Genomic DNA, 20,013 nt, shown 5'->3' with positions numbered 1-20,013 from the left:
CCTTACTTATGTACAACTCAGCCCTGGACTCCTGATGTTATAAGCACCTCATGTTCATCTCAACTGCTGGAAAGATAAGGGTGATCACGTGAGTTCTGGAGGTGACTGGGTGAGGTAAGGGTGGTATCGATTGCCACGCCCACCCGCGGCGCGTTGCCTAGCAACCGGACGCTCCCGCCCTCCCACGGCCGACGGCAAACGTCTTTCACGCACGCACTTTCAGTTTTCTACGGCGGCAGTGTTTTCAGTTTCAGTTGTGTCCATTTTTTACAATTTACTCAAATTGGTTTGTAGTTTCAATGATATTTTACTAAGTGCTTGTTTCACCATCTTCACATAAGTACCTGTTAAACTTGTGTGGCAGATTATAGTTGATATGCAAACTACTTATTATATTTCGTTACGGGATCCAAGACAGTTATTCATTTCCTTGGGACGCAGTCGGACTTCAGTATTCCGGTGTTTTCATGGTTGTAGCTATTGTAGATCCTGGCTTACAGGAGTTGCAGCGGATTGGAATTTGATTTTATTGTAACTTTCGTGAGACATACTAAATTAATTAGCCGATAACATAATAATTAATGAACTGGAATTTGGCGGTGTCACGATATGTACATTGTGGCTATCTAGAGATTGTGGAACAAGCCCTGAGTATTTATGTTTTCTTTTTCAGTGACATCGAAGTAACTAAGACAAGCATTGTAAAAGAACTTGTTAATGTGAATGTCTAATTATGTTTTTTATTCGTATTATGATATTAGGTATATTTTTAAGCTCTCTAATTTCAGTGAAGTCTCGTAGTTAGCTATTCGTTTATTGAATTTAAGATTACTTCTTTGCAAATAAGACTAATGTGCCATTTTGCATGGCATGTATTTTATTTTTAACATATCTAGATAGTACATACTTATTCTCTTTCTTTTTTATACCATGACGGTGGCAAAAATGCATACGGCCCACCTATATTGTAAGTGGTTACCGTGGCCAATGAACGCTACGGTAACCTACTCTAGTCCACTCTACACGATCATACATGCATCAAATAATGAAAACTTAGAAAAATAATAATTTTAAACTAAGACTGCAATATGGTTAGTAATTATGTATAATGCTTGTTTACTGTATATGTGTTTTCTGATATTCTTATTGTTAGTTTTGAGTGTTTGTAGGACAGGGCAGCAAACAAACAGACGGTTAGTAAACAGCGCCGCCCATGGACGCCCGCAACACCAGAAGAGTTCCAGGTTGTTGTTAGAATTTGAAGATTAGGGCATTCGGAAATTCAGCTCCTGAACAAAGCACGGTTAGTCTAATCTATGAAAATAAATTAAGATAATGTTACCTTATGTTATGTAACAGCTTAAATAAAATTTTGCCTTAGAATTGTACATTATTAAATTATGTATGTTACCACAACATGTTTATGCAAAGCAACTAGTAATAAACAACGATAAATCACATTACACGTTTAAAATTAAATCAGAGCGTAAGAGAAAACAACTCATAAAATGTTAAGTAAAGCGAGGGGTGCAAAACTTAATTTACCAACAGGCCTGTAATGAATTCTAAGGAAGATTTAATAAAGTTTTCGGGGAGCGATCCCTCATTATTACAAACTAACTACCACGATTTTATTTAACACTTTTTCGCCCGCCATTTTTATATTAGGGAAGGATTAGGAGATCGCTGTGATTGTTTTGTATTAGGTTCAATATAATGTGTCGTTGTTGTATTTTTGTTTTAGACGACTGAAAACAGTTAAATTATAATTTAAAACGGCGGTGTTTTCATTATATGTTCAGTATGCACTTTGTATCTATTTCAGTACTTATTTTTAAATCAACTTAAATACTTATCCGCTAGTACTATTTATCAAATGATCCTTGATGTCTTTTAAAACATATTTTCTTTTTTTTTTATACTTCTATTGTATTTTTTTCGATTTCTATATTTTTTGCAGTTCAAAATTTCCATTTTGTATTCTGTATAATATTATTTTGAATAATTACCACTAACAAAAATATTGAAACCAAGGCACCCTCTCAATATATCACAGGCCTAAAAAATGGAAAGAATAATTATTATAATACACATATATTGACAAATGATAGCAACTTATAGGAATCGTCCTGAATCCATAAAAACAATATAAAACCATAGTGTTATTTATGGTTCTTTTATCTGTAAGGAGGATCTTTGTGACGATCGTCTTTTGTCGCTGCCGCTTGTTTTTTTTTTTGTGCCCGCCAAAAAACAATCATTAAAAAAAGTATCGTCCAATTGCGATGGTCGTTTAACTGTATAATCTGTGCCGATTTCTTTGTAGATGCTATCTTTATAGTTTGTCTATAGGCTGATACTTGATGCGATAAGCTTTTGTTTTATGCCGCGAAGGTTAAAACATTTACTGATTTCGCCTGTGCGGTATAATGTCTTTAGCTTCATACCGCATTAGGTATTCTATAATGCTTTTCAATCTACCTATTAGGTATTATTGTACTGAAAACGTTCTGTAAATATCTAATCATCAAGAGCGAGACATGATAAGTAATTATAATTAGATTTTCCAAGATGAATGCATAGGGACTACTTATTAATATTTATGGGAACATTATTTTAAGAAATTATAATCCAGGTGTAGCATTCAAATAAAAACTGAATAACTAACTCATTAACCGCTTAACGTAATTTATACAAATAAAAGGGACGATTTAATATAAAAATGGCTTAGATTCGAATAAAATAAATACTATTATAAGATAAAAATCTCAACAAAACATTCCTTCAAGAAATATATTACACACCTATCATATTAAAATTATAACCTATAATTTAATTTTCAAAATGGTGTACATAAAAACTAACGTTGGGTGTTGTCAGGTGAAAAAAAAACCGGTCGCACATTCGTTTGTTTCTTTTTTTACGTGTTAGCCCTCAAACTTTTTGGTGGTACGGAATAGAAAAATGATGTGTGTTCGTAGAACAGTATCATAACTCAAGAGATGATAGCCAAAGGATAGCTAAATGTCTCGAACTAATTATGATGAATATGTTTATCCATACCTCGAATGTCGAAGGGATGGAGCAAATAAACTAGGGACGTTATAGGCATGCCTTCCTTAGAACAGTCCCATTAAGTCCCATGGGTCAACGAAATGAGTTGGCGGTACCTAGAACTATTGACTATTGACCTCTGTTGTAAAGAACATAGTTTATTCGCCATCAAGTTAATTCTTGTTATATATCTTTCTAACCGCGACCAAGAGGCTAAATTGAGTAAACCACATATTCCAGTACCTAATAACTCTACTTATATTCATACTAATTATAGTGTAGTGATAGTTTTAATGTGGTTTTAATCATCTAGTATTCTTTAGCTATCAAGTTTTAAGCTACTCAGAGTTAATTTCTACGATCTTCTTTTTTGATGACGGACGGACGTAAACCTTCAAAAGGCGCCTAGCTTTTAAAGTATAGGATTTTTACCTCACTAAATCCACCCCGGTGACCACCTTCAGTACCGATAAAGGTCACCGATTCTTAATTCCTACAACCTACGTTTGTAAACTTTTCCGTCATTATACAGATGAGCAATAAGGATAGCATTCTAATAAAGATTATAAATGAAAACATAACTCGAAAAGTTAAAGACCTAAGATTAATTGCGCTCTACACTTGGTTTGCATACAGCAAAAACAACAATTTGAATACTGGTTGAATGTAACAGTTTTCCCACGTCGAACAAAGCTCGGCGCCCGATATGCGTCTGCGTCGGCGACCGTGACGGATTACTCCACGACAGAACACGTTATCCGTCATAACCGTCTGAGCTGCGATTGATTGTGGCTGCAGGTAACCGCTCAGGTTACTACACCCTGTATCCACGAAGGATACCTATACTTACTTATCCAGTACATGAAGGTACTTGGGACTTTGGTTTTATCTTAGAAGAAAATCATTTTCTACCTCTTTTTATTTAATTACTGTTTTATTTTACAGTTATCGAATGATCGCAAGGCTATCGATTTCTATTAATGTCGAAGCTTGAGTAGAGTCTATAAGGTAAGATTTTCAGCTGCATAATTTTTAAATCACATTCACACACATGGAGTCTGAACTTCCGCTCAACTATAGAAGTGTATCAACTATAGAATACAATAGTTAATGTATGTATGCATGCAATATTTCAAAATACAGACTCAACCTGTGTCAAAAATGGTAATACAAATGTCTAAAGCAGCTATGTTAGCTTACAAAGTAAGTCATTTCAAAACTTAATCTCACACATATCTTTGAAATATCTACCTAAGTAGTAAATTGTGAAGTATTTTGATAATTTTAAACAAACGCGCTTCTAATCGTTTATTTAAACAAACATGAAAACTTGGATCAAATTATCTGTAACGAATTGCGCACAGACATTATCAGTTAAAATAGGTACAAGATACAATCTCGAAATGTATTAACTTGTACCTAAAGATTGGATCTCATGCATCATTTACTCAAGTACAAACTCTGCTCCATAATTAATTGAACAATGTAATAATTATCTTATAACATTCATTGTAAACGTATGGGCTGGAAACAATGGCTACATAATGTACAGAACAGGTTCCTTTATACGTTACTGATGCCATTAGACACAATATCGACCATCAGTCCTGAGTTTATTAAATAACGAATAAGGTAATCTATTTTATATTTAGTCCGATTCAAAAGAATGGAACCGTTATGGTATACCACAGGTGGCGCAATAGATGTTTTTTGGAATTATCAAATCGTACAAAGGTCCAGGGCAACAATGGGCGCACTCCAGTTCCACGGCCTACACGACAGATGCAACAATACGCCGACGAATGATTAATCGTACGCATCTACTAGCGTTTTATATGCACAAATAAAAAAATATTGTGAAAAAATGAAACAAAACTTTTTGCCTTTTGTTTATTGCGACGACGCCAACATGTCTGCACCAGACCGATTCGAATTTAGAAGGACGATCATTAATTATATTTTGTCTTACTCACGCATTCCATTTTCGAAGTCGATATGATCTATAGATCCGATCTAAGAGTCTATCGATCACGCGCATTGGAATCTAAATTTATTCATTTAGTGGCATCTTTTTGCAGATGATTTTTGACGTATGGAGCCAGTGATAAATTGTTCATGTTTAAACTTAAATTATAGTTTCAATCAGCGTGTCTAATGTTAATTATTTGGATGGGAGGTGATTGTTTACCTGCTTGTAATCGAATGACTTGATATTTAGGTGAAGAATCATGTTTTGGTTTTGAACAGCCAATAAATAAAACTTCAACGTTGATTTATACGTGGGTGCGAGTGGATAAACTTATTGAAGTATTCAATCGAATAAATTTGGTAACAGTAATGACTAACGACTCACATATGTAACTCTAATGACTAAACAAATTGTAACACAGGTACCTTTCACAAACACAACTAATTAAGTAAATCCCACAAATAATTGAGCAGTTCTATAGAAAAAGACTTTATCAGCGGATAACTAATTAACTCTAAACAATATTTCATCTGCCGAGATTGCATGATGCGAGACAAAAAACGAAAGGTCGGAATGACCGCGCCAAAACCAAAACGTTCTGTCCAATCCAAAACAAATAAAAGTTAAACAAAAAACGAAGCCGGTTAATAAGCTGGATGACATTTGGGAATTCGAAAAATTCATTCTAAGCATTATTAATAGCGCTCTTGAAGTGGGTCCCTCCATATGATTATTAAAATGAGAAGACAGCAATTACTTATCCTTAGACAAAATCCACGGCAATCATTAATCCGGCCGATGTTTCGGTTGGTACGTCATTGTTTTATTGGTCGGACATGCCTCTCGTAAATGTACCTCGAGTCGTACTCTTGTTTCATTTTAAAGATTGCTCCTTCGTTACAAGCCTCGGATGGCGTGATAGCAAATAATTTTATAAGGACCCTTAACAATATGTCAAACCGTTTTACTTCTTCCTTTTTTCAATAAATAATACGTTCACTCATAAGTTTACATTGTTCGGTTTCGTCGGGCGCAGCCTTGCGACGATATTTCTCAAAATGTATTTTGAAAAACTTTCAAATGGGATTCTTTATGCATTTCGGCCCAACATTTGTTATTATGGGAGAATGATAATGTGATTATTGTTTTGCGAGCTTTCCGATGATTGATAGCTTATTGTCACGGTTAATGAAGTGCTTTTGAAAATATTTAATTTTGTGCTTTATTTGTCAAACTTTTTATTCATCAAAGACTGTAGAATTCCTAATGGAATAACTGTTTTTAAAGATACAGTTGTAAGACTAATTCGGTCGACAATACCTAATTTAATAAAAGACTGCTACGAGTATTTTCCGTCTCTCTAAACAATAGATTCAATTACGATTTATATACTAACAAAACTGTACATTTAAGTCGAATATAACGGCTCATTAGTTCTACATAGCGATTTGATACAATCGCTCTGGTACCTATTCACAATGCTTGCTCGGCACAATGCCTCACAAATTAATAATTCACGCTTATAATAAAAACTATTAAATGTAATTTTAATTTAGTCTGTGGTCGATTTGCTCTAGTCGGTGTGGCGATGTTGTCTTTTATGTATTTCGTCAATAGTATTATTGTTGTGGGTCTCGGCTCGTGTTGATGGTGTCGATATGGTGGGCCGGTCGACGAGAGATCGATACAACTTCGATATTGTTCAATCGAATAACATTTCTGTGGCGCCGTACTTACACATCAGTCGGGCGGGGGTGATGACCGATGTTATCTTCTAAAGAAATTTAATAAGGCCACGACCCTTGAACTATGTTGTTCGATAATTTTGCGAAACGTTCTGTGATTGACCTGCTGATTGGTTTGCGTAATGTTTTACTGGAACTTCATGTTATTTTGTCATCACACTGATATTACAAATGTGAAAGTTTGTTTGTCCGTCAATAACGCTGAAACTATAGGACGGATTTTGATGAAATATAGTATACAGACAGGGCTTGAGCTGACTTGGGTGATAGTATACTTTTTTTCAAAGCCGCTGCCAGAAAGTAGTTGGTAAGTGATAACAGATATAGGGTGGTTGGTGAAACAAAGGTATGCTTAAAACTTTACCTATTATATTATTAATCCATTATTTTTAAACTCAATTCTAGATAAATAAAGACAGACAGTTAAAATAGTGACTCAATATAAAAACAAATGAAGCAATTTCTCCAAACCAACCAACCTCAATTTTTTCATAAAACACTAGAGATACGCTCCACATACCTACGTATCATTGTCTACATTTTGTTTGTCTTAAAAAAATATAGAGGTTGATTTGTGTCCACTTATAGTTGTAAATAAAAGGCATCTGATGTTGGTGGGCGGGGCTGCTCCGCCCGGGACCATGGTACCCGGTTATTATCCACTTAAACACATCACTTCTGTGCGAAATATTTCATCTTAACTTATGGGAACGTGTTTTTTGTCATTTTCTCTATTTCTTTTCCTATATTTGTGACTCATCTTCCAATTATTGTTTAACATTTCGATGGAAATATTTATTAAGTTAAAAAATGCTTGACATTGATCTGTATATTTTGTAATATTTGCTAACTTTTTTAAAAGAAATTTTCTAATAATTTTACTTACCATATTATACATTATCTAGCAATTGAATCCTTGCTAGCCTGTTAGACTTGCGGATACTCTATCATAGAAGCAATTAAACGCAAATTAATCGCTTTATTAGAAAAGTGTATTAATTGCAATCTACTTATGTGAATAGTACACGAAAAGGGGTCGGAATGCTCCTACAAATAGTATAAAATAGATCATGTTTATTGAATCAACTTAGTGGGAAATGGTATAAGAGGGACTGGGGTAACTGTCTCTCGGGATTCGGGATTCGACTCTAGGGAAAGGTTAGAGTAACAGTAGAAAGTTAGATGTTTGTGTAAAACAGGGTGTTTTCTATTGTATTTGTCCCAAAGGATGTTTTAATAGGCGTTTTGTTTATCGTGGGAAATATTTGAACCATTCAAGTACTTACCCTAAAAAGTATGTCAACACTTCCCTATAAAAACATATACAAATAGAAATTTCTAAGAAAATCAGTAAAATCATATTTGATAATTAGATTATTTCAATCAATTATGCACTAATAATCACTCAACTTGTTATTTTGGAAACGAGGAATATCATTGGTATTAATATGTTTATCTACTCTAATCATTCATAGTATCTGCTACTTATTGCATTCTTAACATTGTTTGTTCATGAGAATTAAGCGAAAAAATAATCACTTAAATAGTACTTCACAATATTATTTGGGGGAACCATGCTTCGGCACGAATGGGCCGACTCGACCGGAGTGATACGGCCTCACTGAAAACCGACGTGAAACAACATTTGCGCTTTGTTTCATCTTCCCAATCCCTGATTCCAAAGCAACCCTTAAATTCTTAACACACCAAAGGCTGCACGCACTTGTAACACCTCTGATATTTTGCATGTCCATGGGCGGCGGCGATTGCTTACCGTCAGTTGATCATTCCACTCGTTTACCGGCTTATAACATAAAAAACAAATGTTTATGTTTCATCTGAAATTAAATAATGTCCTAATGTTCTAATGTAACATAAAAAATCCAATAAAAGTTAACAAATAAAAAAATAATGCAGTCTATTGTTTGGTTCTAAATCTTGAAAACGTAATAAAGTCGACTTATCCATTCACCCTGTTGTAATCAATGTCTAACACGGTGCTCGCAGCTTACGATAATGATTAACGACAAACGTTATTAATTCGATCAGCTAGGATTAGAGGCCCGCACTGTGGCAGAGGGTTACATAGAAAAAACAAACGAATTTCGCATAGGGATACCTCCGGGATCCCTTTAAACGACGATTACTCAGGGCTGTGCTGAGAGAAAAATAGTCGATTTTTTAAAATAGTTTTATCCTGTGTCTTGAATTATTGACTATGTCTTTATCTTTTTGTTTTCTGAAGAAGAAATAGTATATCTATATAATTAAAAAAGCGAGTTATTATGTTTTTATTTAATATTTTTAGAAGGCTTTTAAGACAGAAGCAAAAATGATATACATATATCTATTTTATAAATACTCACTCTAACGCCTGATAGAAAACTCATAGGTAAGACAGGTATATTTAATACCTATGCATTTTACGGCAGGCGATACGATATTGACTCAAAGTTAACTTTATATTATTCTATTTATTCTATTCTTCATATAGGTACAACAGTATTCTTTGCATACGGGGATAAAATAACATAAATATTACCGACTTTTGTCGTAATAATATTACTTTTTTTAATTAAATATATAAAAACGTAGTCACTAGGTCCATACATAGTTCTCAAATTTTAAGTTCTAAATTCAAATCATATTTTTTTAAAACAGGCTCATTTTTGCAACAATATCAGCCGGTCAATACTATCAATTAAGTATCAACAAAGTAGGTACTTAATGTATTTGAATATTAATAAAGTATTAGTGAAAAATGTCAGATAAGGAAGTAAAGATGTTATCGGTAACAAGAATTAATTTAATACATCGATATTGTTGTAGATAACTACCACACTGTAATTTAACTTGTAGATAAAGTTTAAATACTGAGTCACTGAAGTTTAACGTGAGAATGTATAAATTGACTACACGGTTGGCGCAGTGTGTAACAGGTTCAATTCCTGAAAGCAATTCTTTGTTTGATCCACAAATTCTTGTTTCGGTTCTGGGTGTAAGACATAGGTAACATATAACATTTAGGGTAATCAATAGTTAGAAAGTTTCTTAGTTCTAAAAATAAGTGATAGCTATGTATTATCAGGCACTTTTATAATTAGAATAAATACCTATTTGAAACGTAGTAATGTACCTGTACCATACCTAAAGTACATAAATAGATAAAATAGTACTTGTGTTTACCTACATGCCTTTTAGAATTACCAAACTATTGATAATAATTTAAATGTGTCGAACTGAATAAATAACTAAATTGGTCTTCTTATCTTATGGCTTTAGTGCTATTTCTAATTTTGTAAAGTTAAATTCTAATTTCTATAAATAAGAAACACTTAGGTACTCTCTTTTCTTGGGTCTATTTATGTATTTTATATTAATGCCTATTACTACTTGTAATTCTTATTGCTAGCTCTTAAAACTCTTTTCTTCTGTTAGTGACATTAATTAAACAAACTGCGCACATCGAAAACTGAAAGGTTTTTCACAATTCTTACGGGAACTACATTTCATTGGAACATACACAAACGAAATCACGAGCAAAAACTAGTGCAAATGAAAGAGCTACAAAGCAGCGTGGCAACCCTAACTAATAAAATCTCAGTGTCAACACACCAGCCGCGAGGGTTGGTGCGCCCGAGGGATGCGTTTGTTTTTATTAAAACTTTTTATTTTGCAATAATGGACACCTACTAGGACGGATGGTTTGCAAACAACTTAACTATACAGTGCAAGATTAACTTAGTGCAATTTTTACTGTTTTATAAAGATTGGTACATTGTATAGCGGCATTCGTGCCGTAATTTGCACCTCTGCTTTCACCTTCGGGAATAAAGGGCGTGACGTTGTATGGCAAAACCACGACGTTTGAAGGATGTATAGAAAATTTGTAACAAGCTAGTGACTATTTTCATGATACAGATACTTATTCATTTATTTATATTGCCACTATCATTATTTGAAATCGACATGGTCGATCCGACACTATTGCCGGACCTGGAAAATCGAACCTTCCTAGACAGTAATATTTAGGTACCTACTACTATTTCAGCCATCAGTGGGCAACATATTGAAGTCATTCCTTGTGTAACAAAAGGCGTAAAGTTTTCATAATTTCATTTTGACTACATAAAAGATTAATATATAAATATAATTCACGACGATAACGCATGAAGTTCACACATGTATTAAATACTTATCACACCTACTTACTCAAGGAAGTACTTACCTTTTTTTTTTTTTTTTTTTTGAGGGGGGAAAATCATCCAATGACTTTTCTCGCCTTGGGCGAGGCGAGAGGGAGTGTCAGACTCTTACTGACTAAAAACCACCCCGTTCCTTCTCCTGCTTTTCGAGCCGGAGCCCCGGTAAACCCGCTAGGTAGTCCGCAGCTCCGGATCAGGCATCAGCCCTGTTGGGCCCCATCTGTGGTGGTCTGATGGCTCTTTGAGGCGCGCGCGGAACGCGACGCGCCGCACGCACGGGTCTGGTTCTGTTCGGGCGGTGAGCTACCCTTGCTCGCCGTCCGCAGGCCCGCACTTACGGTGGCCGGAGATCGTCTCGCGATCCCCGACGCCCGGACTGTCTCTCGCGACGGCTGGGGCGTGAGGAGGTTTGTTCTCTCACGCGCCCCGCCTCCTCCTTAGCTAGCATGACTGCTTCGCAGAAGGAGGAGACGGCATCCCAGTCCCTCTCGCTCCGCACCATGGCCTGAACCAGTGCCGGGCGCGAGAGGTCGCCGTCGCCAACCACATCCCTGAGGACTTGGCGGTGCTCAGCCCACGCAGGGCACACCGCCACCGTATGTTCTACCGTGTCCTCCGGGCGGTCCTCACAGTGATGACACCCGGGCGTTTCCTCCCGCCCAATAAGAAACAGGAACCTACCGAAACTCCCATGTCCGGTAAGCACCTGCGTCAGGCGGTAGGTGAGGACGCCGTGGCGCCTCTCTAGCCACTCCTCAAAGAGGGGACTTACCGCTGCGATGACAGCGAGCCCAGCCCTCGGTTGCGACAGTCGTTGCTGCCATTCCGCCATGAGATCGCGCCGGAGCTCGTCCCGCCACGCACTGATCTGGCGCGGCAGTGGAGTTTCGCCCCGGCGACACGCGTCGACGCGCAAACTGAACACGCGCGCGAGCACCTTCGCCTCCAAATCCCACGGCGGTAATCCGGCAAGGAGGTTCGCCGCCTCCCCGGAGATCGTGCGATATCCACGGATCACTCGGATGGCCATGACCCTCTGAGACGTGAGCAGCGTCCGAGCTGGCCGCCGCATCAGGTTCGGCGCCCACACAGGGGCGCCGTAGAGGGCCATGGACCGCACGATCCCCGCGTACAACCTCCGACAGGAGGCATTTGGCCCCCCGAGGTTTGGCAGGAGCCGCTTAAGCGCAGCCCCCGTCCGTTCCAACTTAGGAGCCAAACGTCGGAAGTGCTCCACGAAGTTCCATCGACTGTCGAGGACGAGTCCTAGATACTTCATCGTCGTCTCGACGCCGATGGTAACCCCTCCTGCCGTTATTTGGGACCCACCCGGAGGTGGCGCGTTCCCGCGGCCATGAAAACACATGGCCTCGGACTTGTGGAGCGCCACCTCGAGTCCCAATTGCCGGATCCTATCAACAACTGTCGCAACCGCTCTCGCCATTAAGTTAGCCGCCGCCTGGTGCGACCTCCCGTGCGCTAACACTAGCGTATCGTCGGCGTAACATATTACGTCGACGCCGTTCGGGAGGTCGGTGCGCAGCACCCAGTCGTAACCGATATCCCACAGGAGCGGTCCCAAAACCGAACCCTGTGGAACACCGCGCGACATCTCTCGCCGTTTCCATTCGCCCTGGTGACCGGGGTATATGACATACCTGTCTGTCAGGTAGGCCTCGATTGTATGACGGAGGTAGGTAGGCACCCGGTGATACCGGAGTGCCTCCAGTATGCAGCTCCAGGGTAGGGAGTTGAAGGCGTTGGCGATGTCCAGAGATACCGCCACTACGACCTTACCCCCGGACACTGCAGTCCCCGTCGTGAGGTCCCTTACGCGCATGATGGCGTCCACCGTGGAGCGCCCTCTGCGGAAGCCGAACTGGCCATCCGCGAGGTCCGGCCCAAATCCGGACAAGTGCGCGACGAGGCGGTTCGAAATTATCCTTTCGAAGACTTTTCCCACCTCGTCGAGCAGCACAATGGGCCGGTATGCGGACGGAGAGTCCGCAGGGCGCCCCGGCTTCTTCACGAGGACCAGTTTTCCCGTCTTAGGAAGTACTTACCTACTACATAATTGTAAACAATTTAATAGTGGGGAGGTCTCTCCTTCTCGGGTTTGACCCGAGAAATAGTACTTTGCCCGACCCATGACCACACTCAACCTACGAAGGAAAATGAACCTCTTGCCAATATGTACTAGCTTGTCTGATCTAGGAATTTAGTTTGAAACTTCATTTTTAAAACATGCATTATCTTAGTGTGTTCTGACTCTATCAGAATGAGGCAAATCAAAGGCAGAATGTCGCGTCGTCAAGAAAGGCAAAGAAAACAAAAAACAGAATAAGTATTTTATCTATCCTTATCAAAGGAGTATTTAATTCCTCGTGTGTGCTATCGTATTATTATACCTGAGCAAAGTTTATGGGCGGCAATTACTATTTATTTGTAAGATAATGTAAACAGACGTGTAGTTCCTTCAGTTAGCAGTTTACACTGACGTGAGTGATTTTTGTCATTTCATATTTTTATTATTTGACACTGAAAATAATAATCATTAATATTTACCAACCCTATCTATTGTTACACTATTTACCGTTTTTATTTCACATATCATTTTGTATTGAAGTGTTTTCATATATGCCTACACTGTATTTCCCCCCACAAGCTCCAAGTCCAAACGAATATTATAATTAAAACAAAATAATAACCAGTAAATTTACTTTTCAGGAAACACCGCAATGGAGAGACGTACGGTCTTATTGTCGGTGTTGTTGCTCATCGGCATCGCTGGTTTAAGTGCTGCTATTGCTATTGGCGTCATCCGAAGCAGACCTGAACCATCCGAGACAAGTGATAGTGATGAAAAGGAGTACGACAGTGAGCTCTGCCATCCCCTGCTGATAGCACACCGCGGCGCCAGCGGCTACGTCCCGGAGCACACCCTAGGAGCCTACGCACTCGCAGCCTCCATGGGCTCCGACTACCTCGAACCAGACGTCGTGATGACTAAGGATGGCCACATCATCGCGCGACATGACAACGAGCTCGGCTTAACCACCAATGTGGCTGAACACCCCGAGTTCGCTAGTCGCTACAGAACACAAATGGTGGACGGCAGACAAGTCAGTGGATGGTTCACTGAAGACTTCACGCTCGCAGAAATCAAAACTCTCCGTGCGATTGAACGCATACCCGAGATAAGACCTGGTAATACTCGAATGGACGGAGCCTTTGACGTTCCCACAATGCAAGAAATCATTGACTTGACCAAAGGTCTAGAAGTTAGTTTAAATCGACGTATCGGTATATATCCTGAAATAAAACACGGCACTCATTTCCAACGCCTAGGGCTAGCGATGGAACGACCTTTGGTAGATCTGCTGCACAAGAATGGTTACACCCGACCTGAATCACTTATTTACATTCAATCTTTCGAAGTGAGCAATTTGAAGGAACTGAAAAATATGACAGACCTGCGATTGATTCAACTTTTTGCAGGTAACTCTGCTCTGCCTCCGTTTGATCAATACGTGCAAGGGACAGGTCTCACGTACGCTCAGATGGCTACTCCTGAAGGGTTGCGGGAGATTGCTACTTACGCTTATGCGGTAGGACCTGACAAGGGGTATATTATTCCCCGCAATGCCGATCAGACACTGGGTACGCCAACAAGTTTCGTGCAAGATGCTCATGCAGCTGGTCTCAAAGTGCACCCGTACACGTTCCGTTCAGAAAACGTATACCTACCAGCTGAGTACCGGAGTGCGGATCCATCCCCGGCCGCTCTCGGAGACGCAGCTGGCGAGTATCGAGCTTTCCTTGCTGCAGGAATAGATGGTTTGTTCACAGATCATCCTGATGATTTTGCAAACGTTCGAGGTAGTTGTGATTGACTACATTCAACTGTTTAGTATAAATAAAGAAAAACATGGGAACCTCAAAAGGATAGAAGAAGGATATAGAATAGCAAGTTATCACGAAATGGACATTTTTGTCTCGACTTAAGCCACATGTTATAGTTTATCATATTTTTTGTTAAATAATTCTAGTCGAATTAGAATAGGTGTGTTATTTAATCTTATTAGGAGAATAATAAAATTATATCTAAGCACTTAATTCCTTTAATCACCTTAAACCCGCTTGGAAATAGACAACATATCACATACAATATCAGTCACAGGAAACACACTGTGGCATGATGATGATTTTACTTCTGTTGCTTGGCGCCACTGTCGTGTTGGGCCGTAGGTATTAATTCTACACTTTACATCCTGCCTCTCCTTTCCCCTACTAAGATAAGATTGGTTAATAACCCTAAGTTTTAACCAGTAACCATTTATCCTCAGTTAACACATTTCAAATTGCATCACAACCTTATGCACTATGCAGCATCTTTTCACCCCTGCAAATGCTAGAGAGGGGTAACAAAAGGCATATTATACCCACCTAGATACCTATATGCAATCTGTACTAGCACGTACAGTACACGCCTACATATTGTATTACGTATTCATATATATCTACAAGGTTTTCAGATAAAACCACCGACATGATCGTCACGCGACTGATCGTGAATATGAGCTCACGACGTTTAAATATTATGATTGACGGTTGCGATAAAAAATATTTATTACTAATAACACCATCTTAAATTAGTATTATTAATATTTACGTGGTGTATTGTTATTTTAGTTATTTGACATACATTTTCAACGTGGCTAGCAACGATAATAATAGGTACTATATTCTTACCCTTATCTCAAGTTACCCAGTCTTAGGGTGTTTTCCTCCAGAGATGTGATATGTTGCTATGCTACAAAGATGAAATAGCTTAGCTGTGAAACTTATCGATGTGACCGTTACCACTGATACTAAGCTGTACAAGAAAGATGCGCAGCTCGAGTATGCGATGTGTTGATAGTAGGAACCCGTCCATGGACGCATCTTTCCATATAAAAACATAGCTTAGCTGAGTCCGATTCCACCAGTGCTAAGCTTTGTGTAGATACAGCTGAATATGATTGGTGGAATTAACGTAGCATAGCACATGTCTGGTGGAAAAGCCCCTTAGAGAGTAAAGTCTGCTTCTTTCTTTGACCCCTTTTACTTGGAATTAGAGAAATTTAATTAGAGAATTAAATTAGAATTAGAGAAATAGAAAGAATTGGTCTTTCTATGGTACTCTAATTCTAATTTAATAATTACTTTTCTGAGTAGTATATTGTATAGTGATGTCATACATCCGAATGAAATATCGTATAGGCTGGTCGCCCTATTGCTAAATCTCAATGATATGATATGAATGTATCTCAATTTTATCTCAAGTGCGGGAACTCGTTCAAAGTACAGTCACTGTAAAAATAGCACTAGGTTTAGATGATTATATTTTATATTCCATTCATAATTAAAATTATTTACACACCTACTGTGACTGAGTAGGTACCTACGTAATGAAGGAAAATACTTAAGTAGGTCACTTGAATAGTAAATGACAAGCATACCGTAGTTTCACTTTTAAAATCCAAATAAATACTTATCACAAATAACCAAAATAAAACTCAAAACCCACAATTTGTAATTTACGAAAATAAATATGCAAAATACGTACCTACATAATCAGGCACGATGTCCAATTTAAAGAAAGAACAAATGACGTCATCGGTGTCATAAAAGTAATAAGTTACTGTTTTATACGTTCAACCCAATTGCAGACTTAAATAAGCGGAGATACGTCTGAAATTAAAACGGTTATCGTATTGTATTTACTTTACCATATGTACAGTAGTGGGGCTAAACCTTTATATACTTTTCTTTGTTTTGTTATAAAAAGGAACGTTGTGTGCATACATAATTTCTTGATCTAGTGAGCATCTGATTTGGCCTTAAAACGATCGTGTTGTAACCGTTGTTCATCATTAACCAGTTATATCAAGTTTACAACGAACACTCGTAAGGTTCGCAGGTCTCCAAATGTTCTGCAAGACTTCCTCTTATATTTTCCTCATGTATGTTACTTGATGTAGTCGTGAGGCTCTATATAAATATTCGTTTAATTGAAGTGACGTTTTAGTACCTGCCTGTACATACTTTGTGTTAAGTCGACACTTGTCACCAAGTCCCACCATCTGCGAATGTATCGTAGATGTAAGGAGCTGTTATATACATGTGAGTATTTTATATTTTGTTTATTTAATTTAATTATTAAAGAATAAAACTTATCAAACTTGCCCATTTTTATTAGGTTGGCACGTTAATAGTGTTTACAATTAAGAAGTAGGTTTACATTGTGAATCAAATCAAGATATAAATTACCGTGTACCTATCATCATAAAGTGTCTAGGAAGACTAGATAATAAAACCAGTTTGTTGTCAGTCTCTGTTCAAGTATTTAGAATGAATTATGATAATTAATATTTTTGTCGAAGTATCAAAGTGTGTTTTTTTCAAACTTTGTTTAGCTATTTTTTAACACTTGTTCTTTGGAGTGTCGTTAAGCCTTATATGATTACTTAGGTCTTACTGTTTAATTAATAAAATAATTATTAAAATTAATGATAAGTATTGTACTTAGCTACAGTGTAACATTATGTGCTTTAATATATCTTTAAATCACCTTGTTTACAGGAAAATGGACCTGCACCTAAGAACATGGATTGTGTTGTGTACATTGGGAGTCGCGTTTGGTGTACCACCAAAAATAGTAGAAACAACAGAAAGTATTAATGTCACATTGGAATATGACAGTCAATTTTGTCACCCACTAGTAATAGGACACCGCGGCGCCAGTGGGTACGCTCCAGAACACACCCTCGGCTCGTACGCACTCGCAGCTCTCATGGGAGCTGACTACGTAGAACCAGATCTAGTCATGACCAAAGACAAGCGACTGGTCGCAAGACATGACAATGAACTAGGCTTAACCACTGATGTTTCCTTACATCCCGAGTTCGCTGATCGTTACACCAATAAAACAATTGATGGCAAACAACTGACCGGCTGGTTCACTGAAGATTTCACTCTCGCAGAATTAAAAACCTTACGTGCCGTAGAACGCATTGCAGACATCAGACCAGGAAACTCTCGAATGGATGGCGCCTTCCAAATACCAACGTTTCAAGAGATTATTGAACTAGTCAAAGGCTTAGAATCCAGTCAAAATAGAATTATTGGACTTTACCCAGAAATTAAACATAGCTCGTATTTCGAGTCACTCGGATTACCAATGGAACAACTAGTAGTGGATATACTTCATAGCTACGGTTACCAAGGATCCCACGCGCCCGTCTACATCCAGTCATTTGAAATAAATAACTTAAAAAAACTGAAGCGGATGACTGGTATTCGTCTTCTACAGCTGTACGACAGTCCAGATATGATACCTTACGACCAGATAGAGCAAGAAAACGCACCAACGTACGCCAGTATGGCTACACCAGAGGGACTTGCAGAAGTTGCGAAGTACGCTTATGCGGTAGGTCCGGATAAGAGCTATATAATTCCTCGTGATGCAGAAAATAATCTGGGTGAGCCTACAAGTTTCGTACAAGATGCTCACGAGGCGGGGTTGAAGGTACACCCGTATACTTTCCGTGCAGAGAACTCTTTCTTACCAAAAGACTGTCATAACAAAATGTACCCCAACTTGCCATCAGCCCTGGGTAACTTAGGCGCTGAGATCACGGCTTATTTCAATGCAGGAATCGATGGACTCTTCAGTGACCAGCCGGATATACCGGTGCGTATCCGAACCGGTTGCGTGAGGAATACTAAATGAATAACTTATTAGATTAAGTAGTTACAATCATGTGTGTACAAATAGCTTTCAGTTCCTGTTTGCATAATCATCTTTGTATATTAACCAAAGTACAAAAAATGTATTAGATTGAAATAATATAGATCGTTCATGAGGGAGAAAGTCGGTTATCGATTCAACCCCTGTGACTGTCTAGAATAGGTCATGCTTAATAGTCTAACTCTAAGATATCAATAGGTCATGCTTGATAGTCAAAGATATCATAAAAGTACCAATTAATCTATACGGTAAACCTATGTGCCTATGTCGCATTTACCCAGATCAATCATTGTAAGAAAAATATTATTTCTTCTTGATTGATTTTACAACAACAATAGGACTGTATGATGCCACCGACTCTGTAACTCTGTGCATTAAGTGATCAACTTATCCCTATAGACTTTACAGTTGGGAAAGTTGATGAGTAATAATCAAAACAGTTAGTCACAGGCGTGCAATAAGTACAAACTACCGTAGGTTTAGTTACGTAGGAACAAGAATAGGAAAAAATAACCTTAATTTCCAGTTGATTAATCTTACGTTTACAATGAGCCATTTGTAGGTACTTCCGTCGTAAACAAGAGTGGTCAACAGGTAAAACCACGAATGTTGTTATTCAAGTATTAATTAAATAAACAGTTACTCTATTATTGTAATTAATGAAATGATAGGAAATAAGTTTAGGTATACCTGTATCGATGTTTTTGTATGTTAATTACATAATATTTACAATTTACGCTATTGTTATTATTGAACTTATTATTTCCTTAAACATAATAGGTAGCATAAGTATTGTTATTGTGTATAGTTTATATTTTGCCGTTGACTGATGCTGGAGCTGATCGAAATTCAAGGCATCGTACTTGACCATCACATCTGTGAAACCTTCTTTCATCTATATATTTTTTCGAGGAGGAGAAATAATTAAACAACTCCTCCCATCCCGGGTAAAACGAGAAAGAAAGTGTCAGAATCTTACTGATTTAATAAACTACTTCGTTCCTACTAAAAAACCTCACGTGAATAATGGACGGCTTATTGCGCATTTCCACAGCCAAATGATATTTTTTTTTAAATTACCTTGCACTAGGATTCTATCTTGTATTGTGTAGGTACAATTTCACAGACTCTGTGCAACAATTTGTGGATCACACAAAGGATTTTTCCGTTCGGTAATCGAACCCATGACGCGTTTCACAGCAGCCGCTACGACAGTCGTTGCTTTAATTATAGTGCCTAATTTATATT

At 38.2% G+C, this 20,013-nt stretch overlaps 2 protein-coding genes across 3 annotated transcripts; both read left to right on the top strand.

Moving 5' to 3' along the window:
* Positions 1-13,335: 13,335 nt before the first annotated feature.
* LOC118262640 (uncharacterized) lies at positions 13,336-15,084 on the top strand. The gene is made up of 2 exons (XM_035574168.2): positions 13,336-13,471; positions 13,701-15,084. Exon 2 carries the CDS (start codon positions 13,712-13,714, stop codon positions 14,864-14,866), a length of 1,155 nt encoding a protein of 384 aa, XP_035430061.2. The 5' UTR covers positions 13,336-13,471; positions 13,701-13,711; the 3' UTR covers positions 14,867-15,084.
* Positions 15,085-16,662: 1,578 nt separating this feature from the next.
* On the top strand, positions 16,663-19,501 carry LOC118262641 (glycerophosphodiester phosphodiesterase, periplasmic-like). 2 transcript variants are annotated; one of them, XR_007705784.1, is made up of 3 exons: positions 16,753-17,138; positions 17,598-18,927; positions 18,964-19,501. XR_007705784.1 is itself a non-coding variant. In XM_035574169.2 (2 exons), coding segments are annotated over exons 1-2 (1,152 nt in total). In that variant the 5' UTR covers positions 16,663-17,136; the 3' UTR covers positions 18,748-19,501. The 2 variants fall into 2 exon arrangements, 1 of the variants encoding a protein (XP_035430062.1); XM_035574169.2 differs by having other exon boundaries at positions 16,663-17,138; positions 17,598-19,501.
* The last annotated feature ends 512 nt before the right edge of the window (positions 19,502-20,013 follow it).

Source organism: Spodoptera frugiperda, chromosome 12 (assembly GCF_023101765.2).
Source record: "Spodoptera frugiperda isolate SF20-4 chromosome 12, AGI-APGP_CSIRO_Sfru_2.0, whole genome shotgun sequence".
Taxonomy (NCBI): domain Eukaryota; kingdom Metazoa; phylum Arthropoda; class Insecta; order Lepidoptera; family Noctuidae; genus Spodoptera; species Spodoptera frugiperda.
This window is presented reverse-complemented; position numbering and strand designations above follow the sequence as displayed.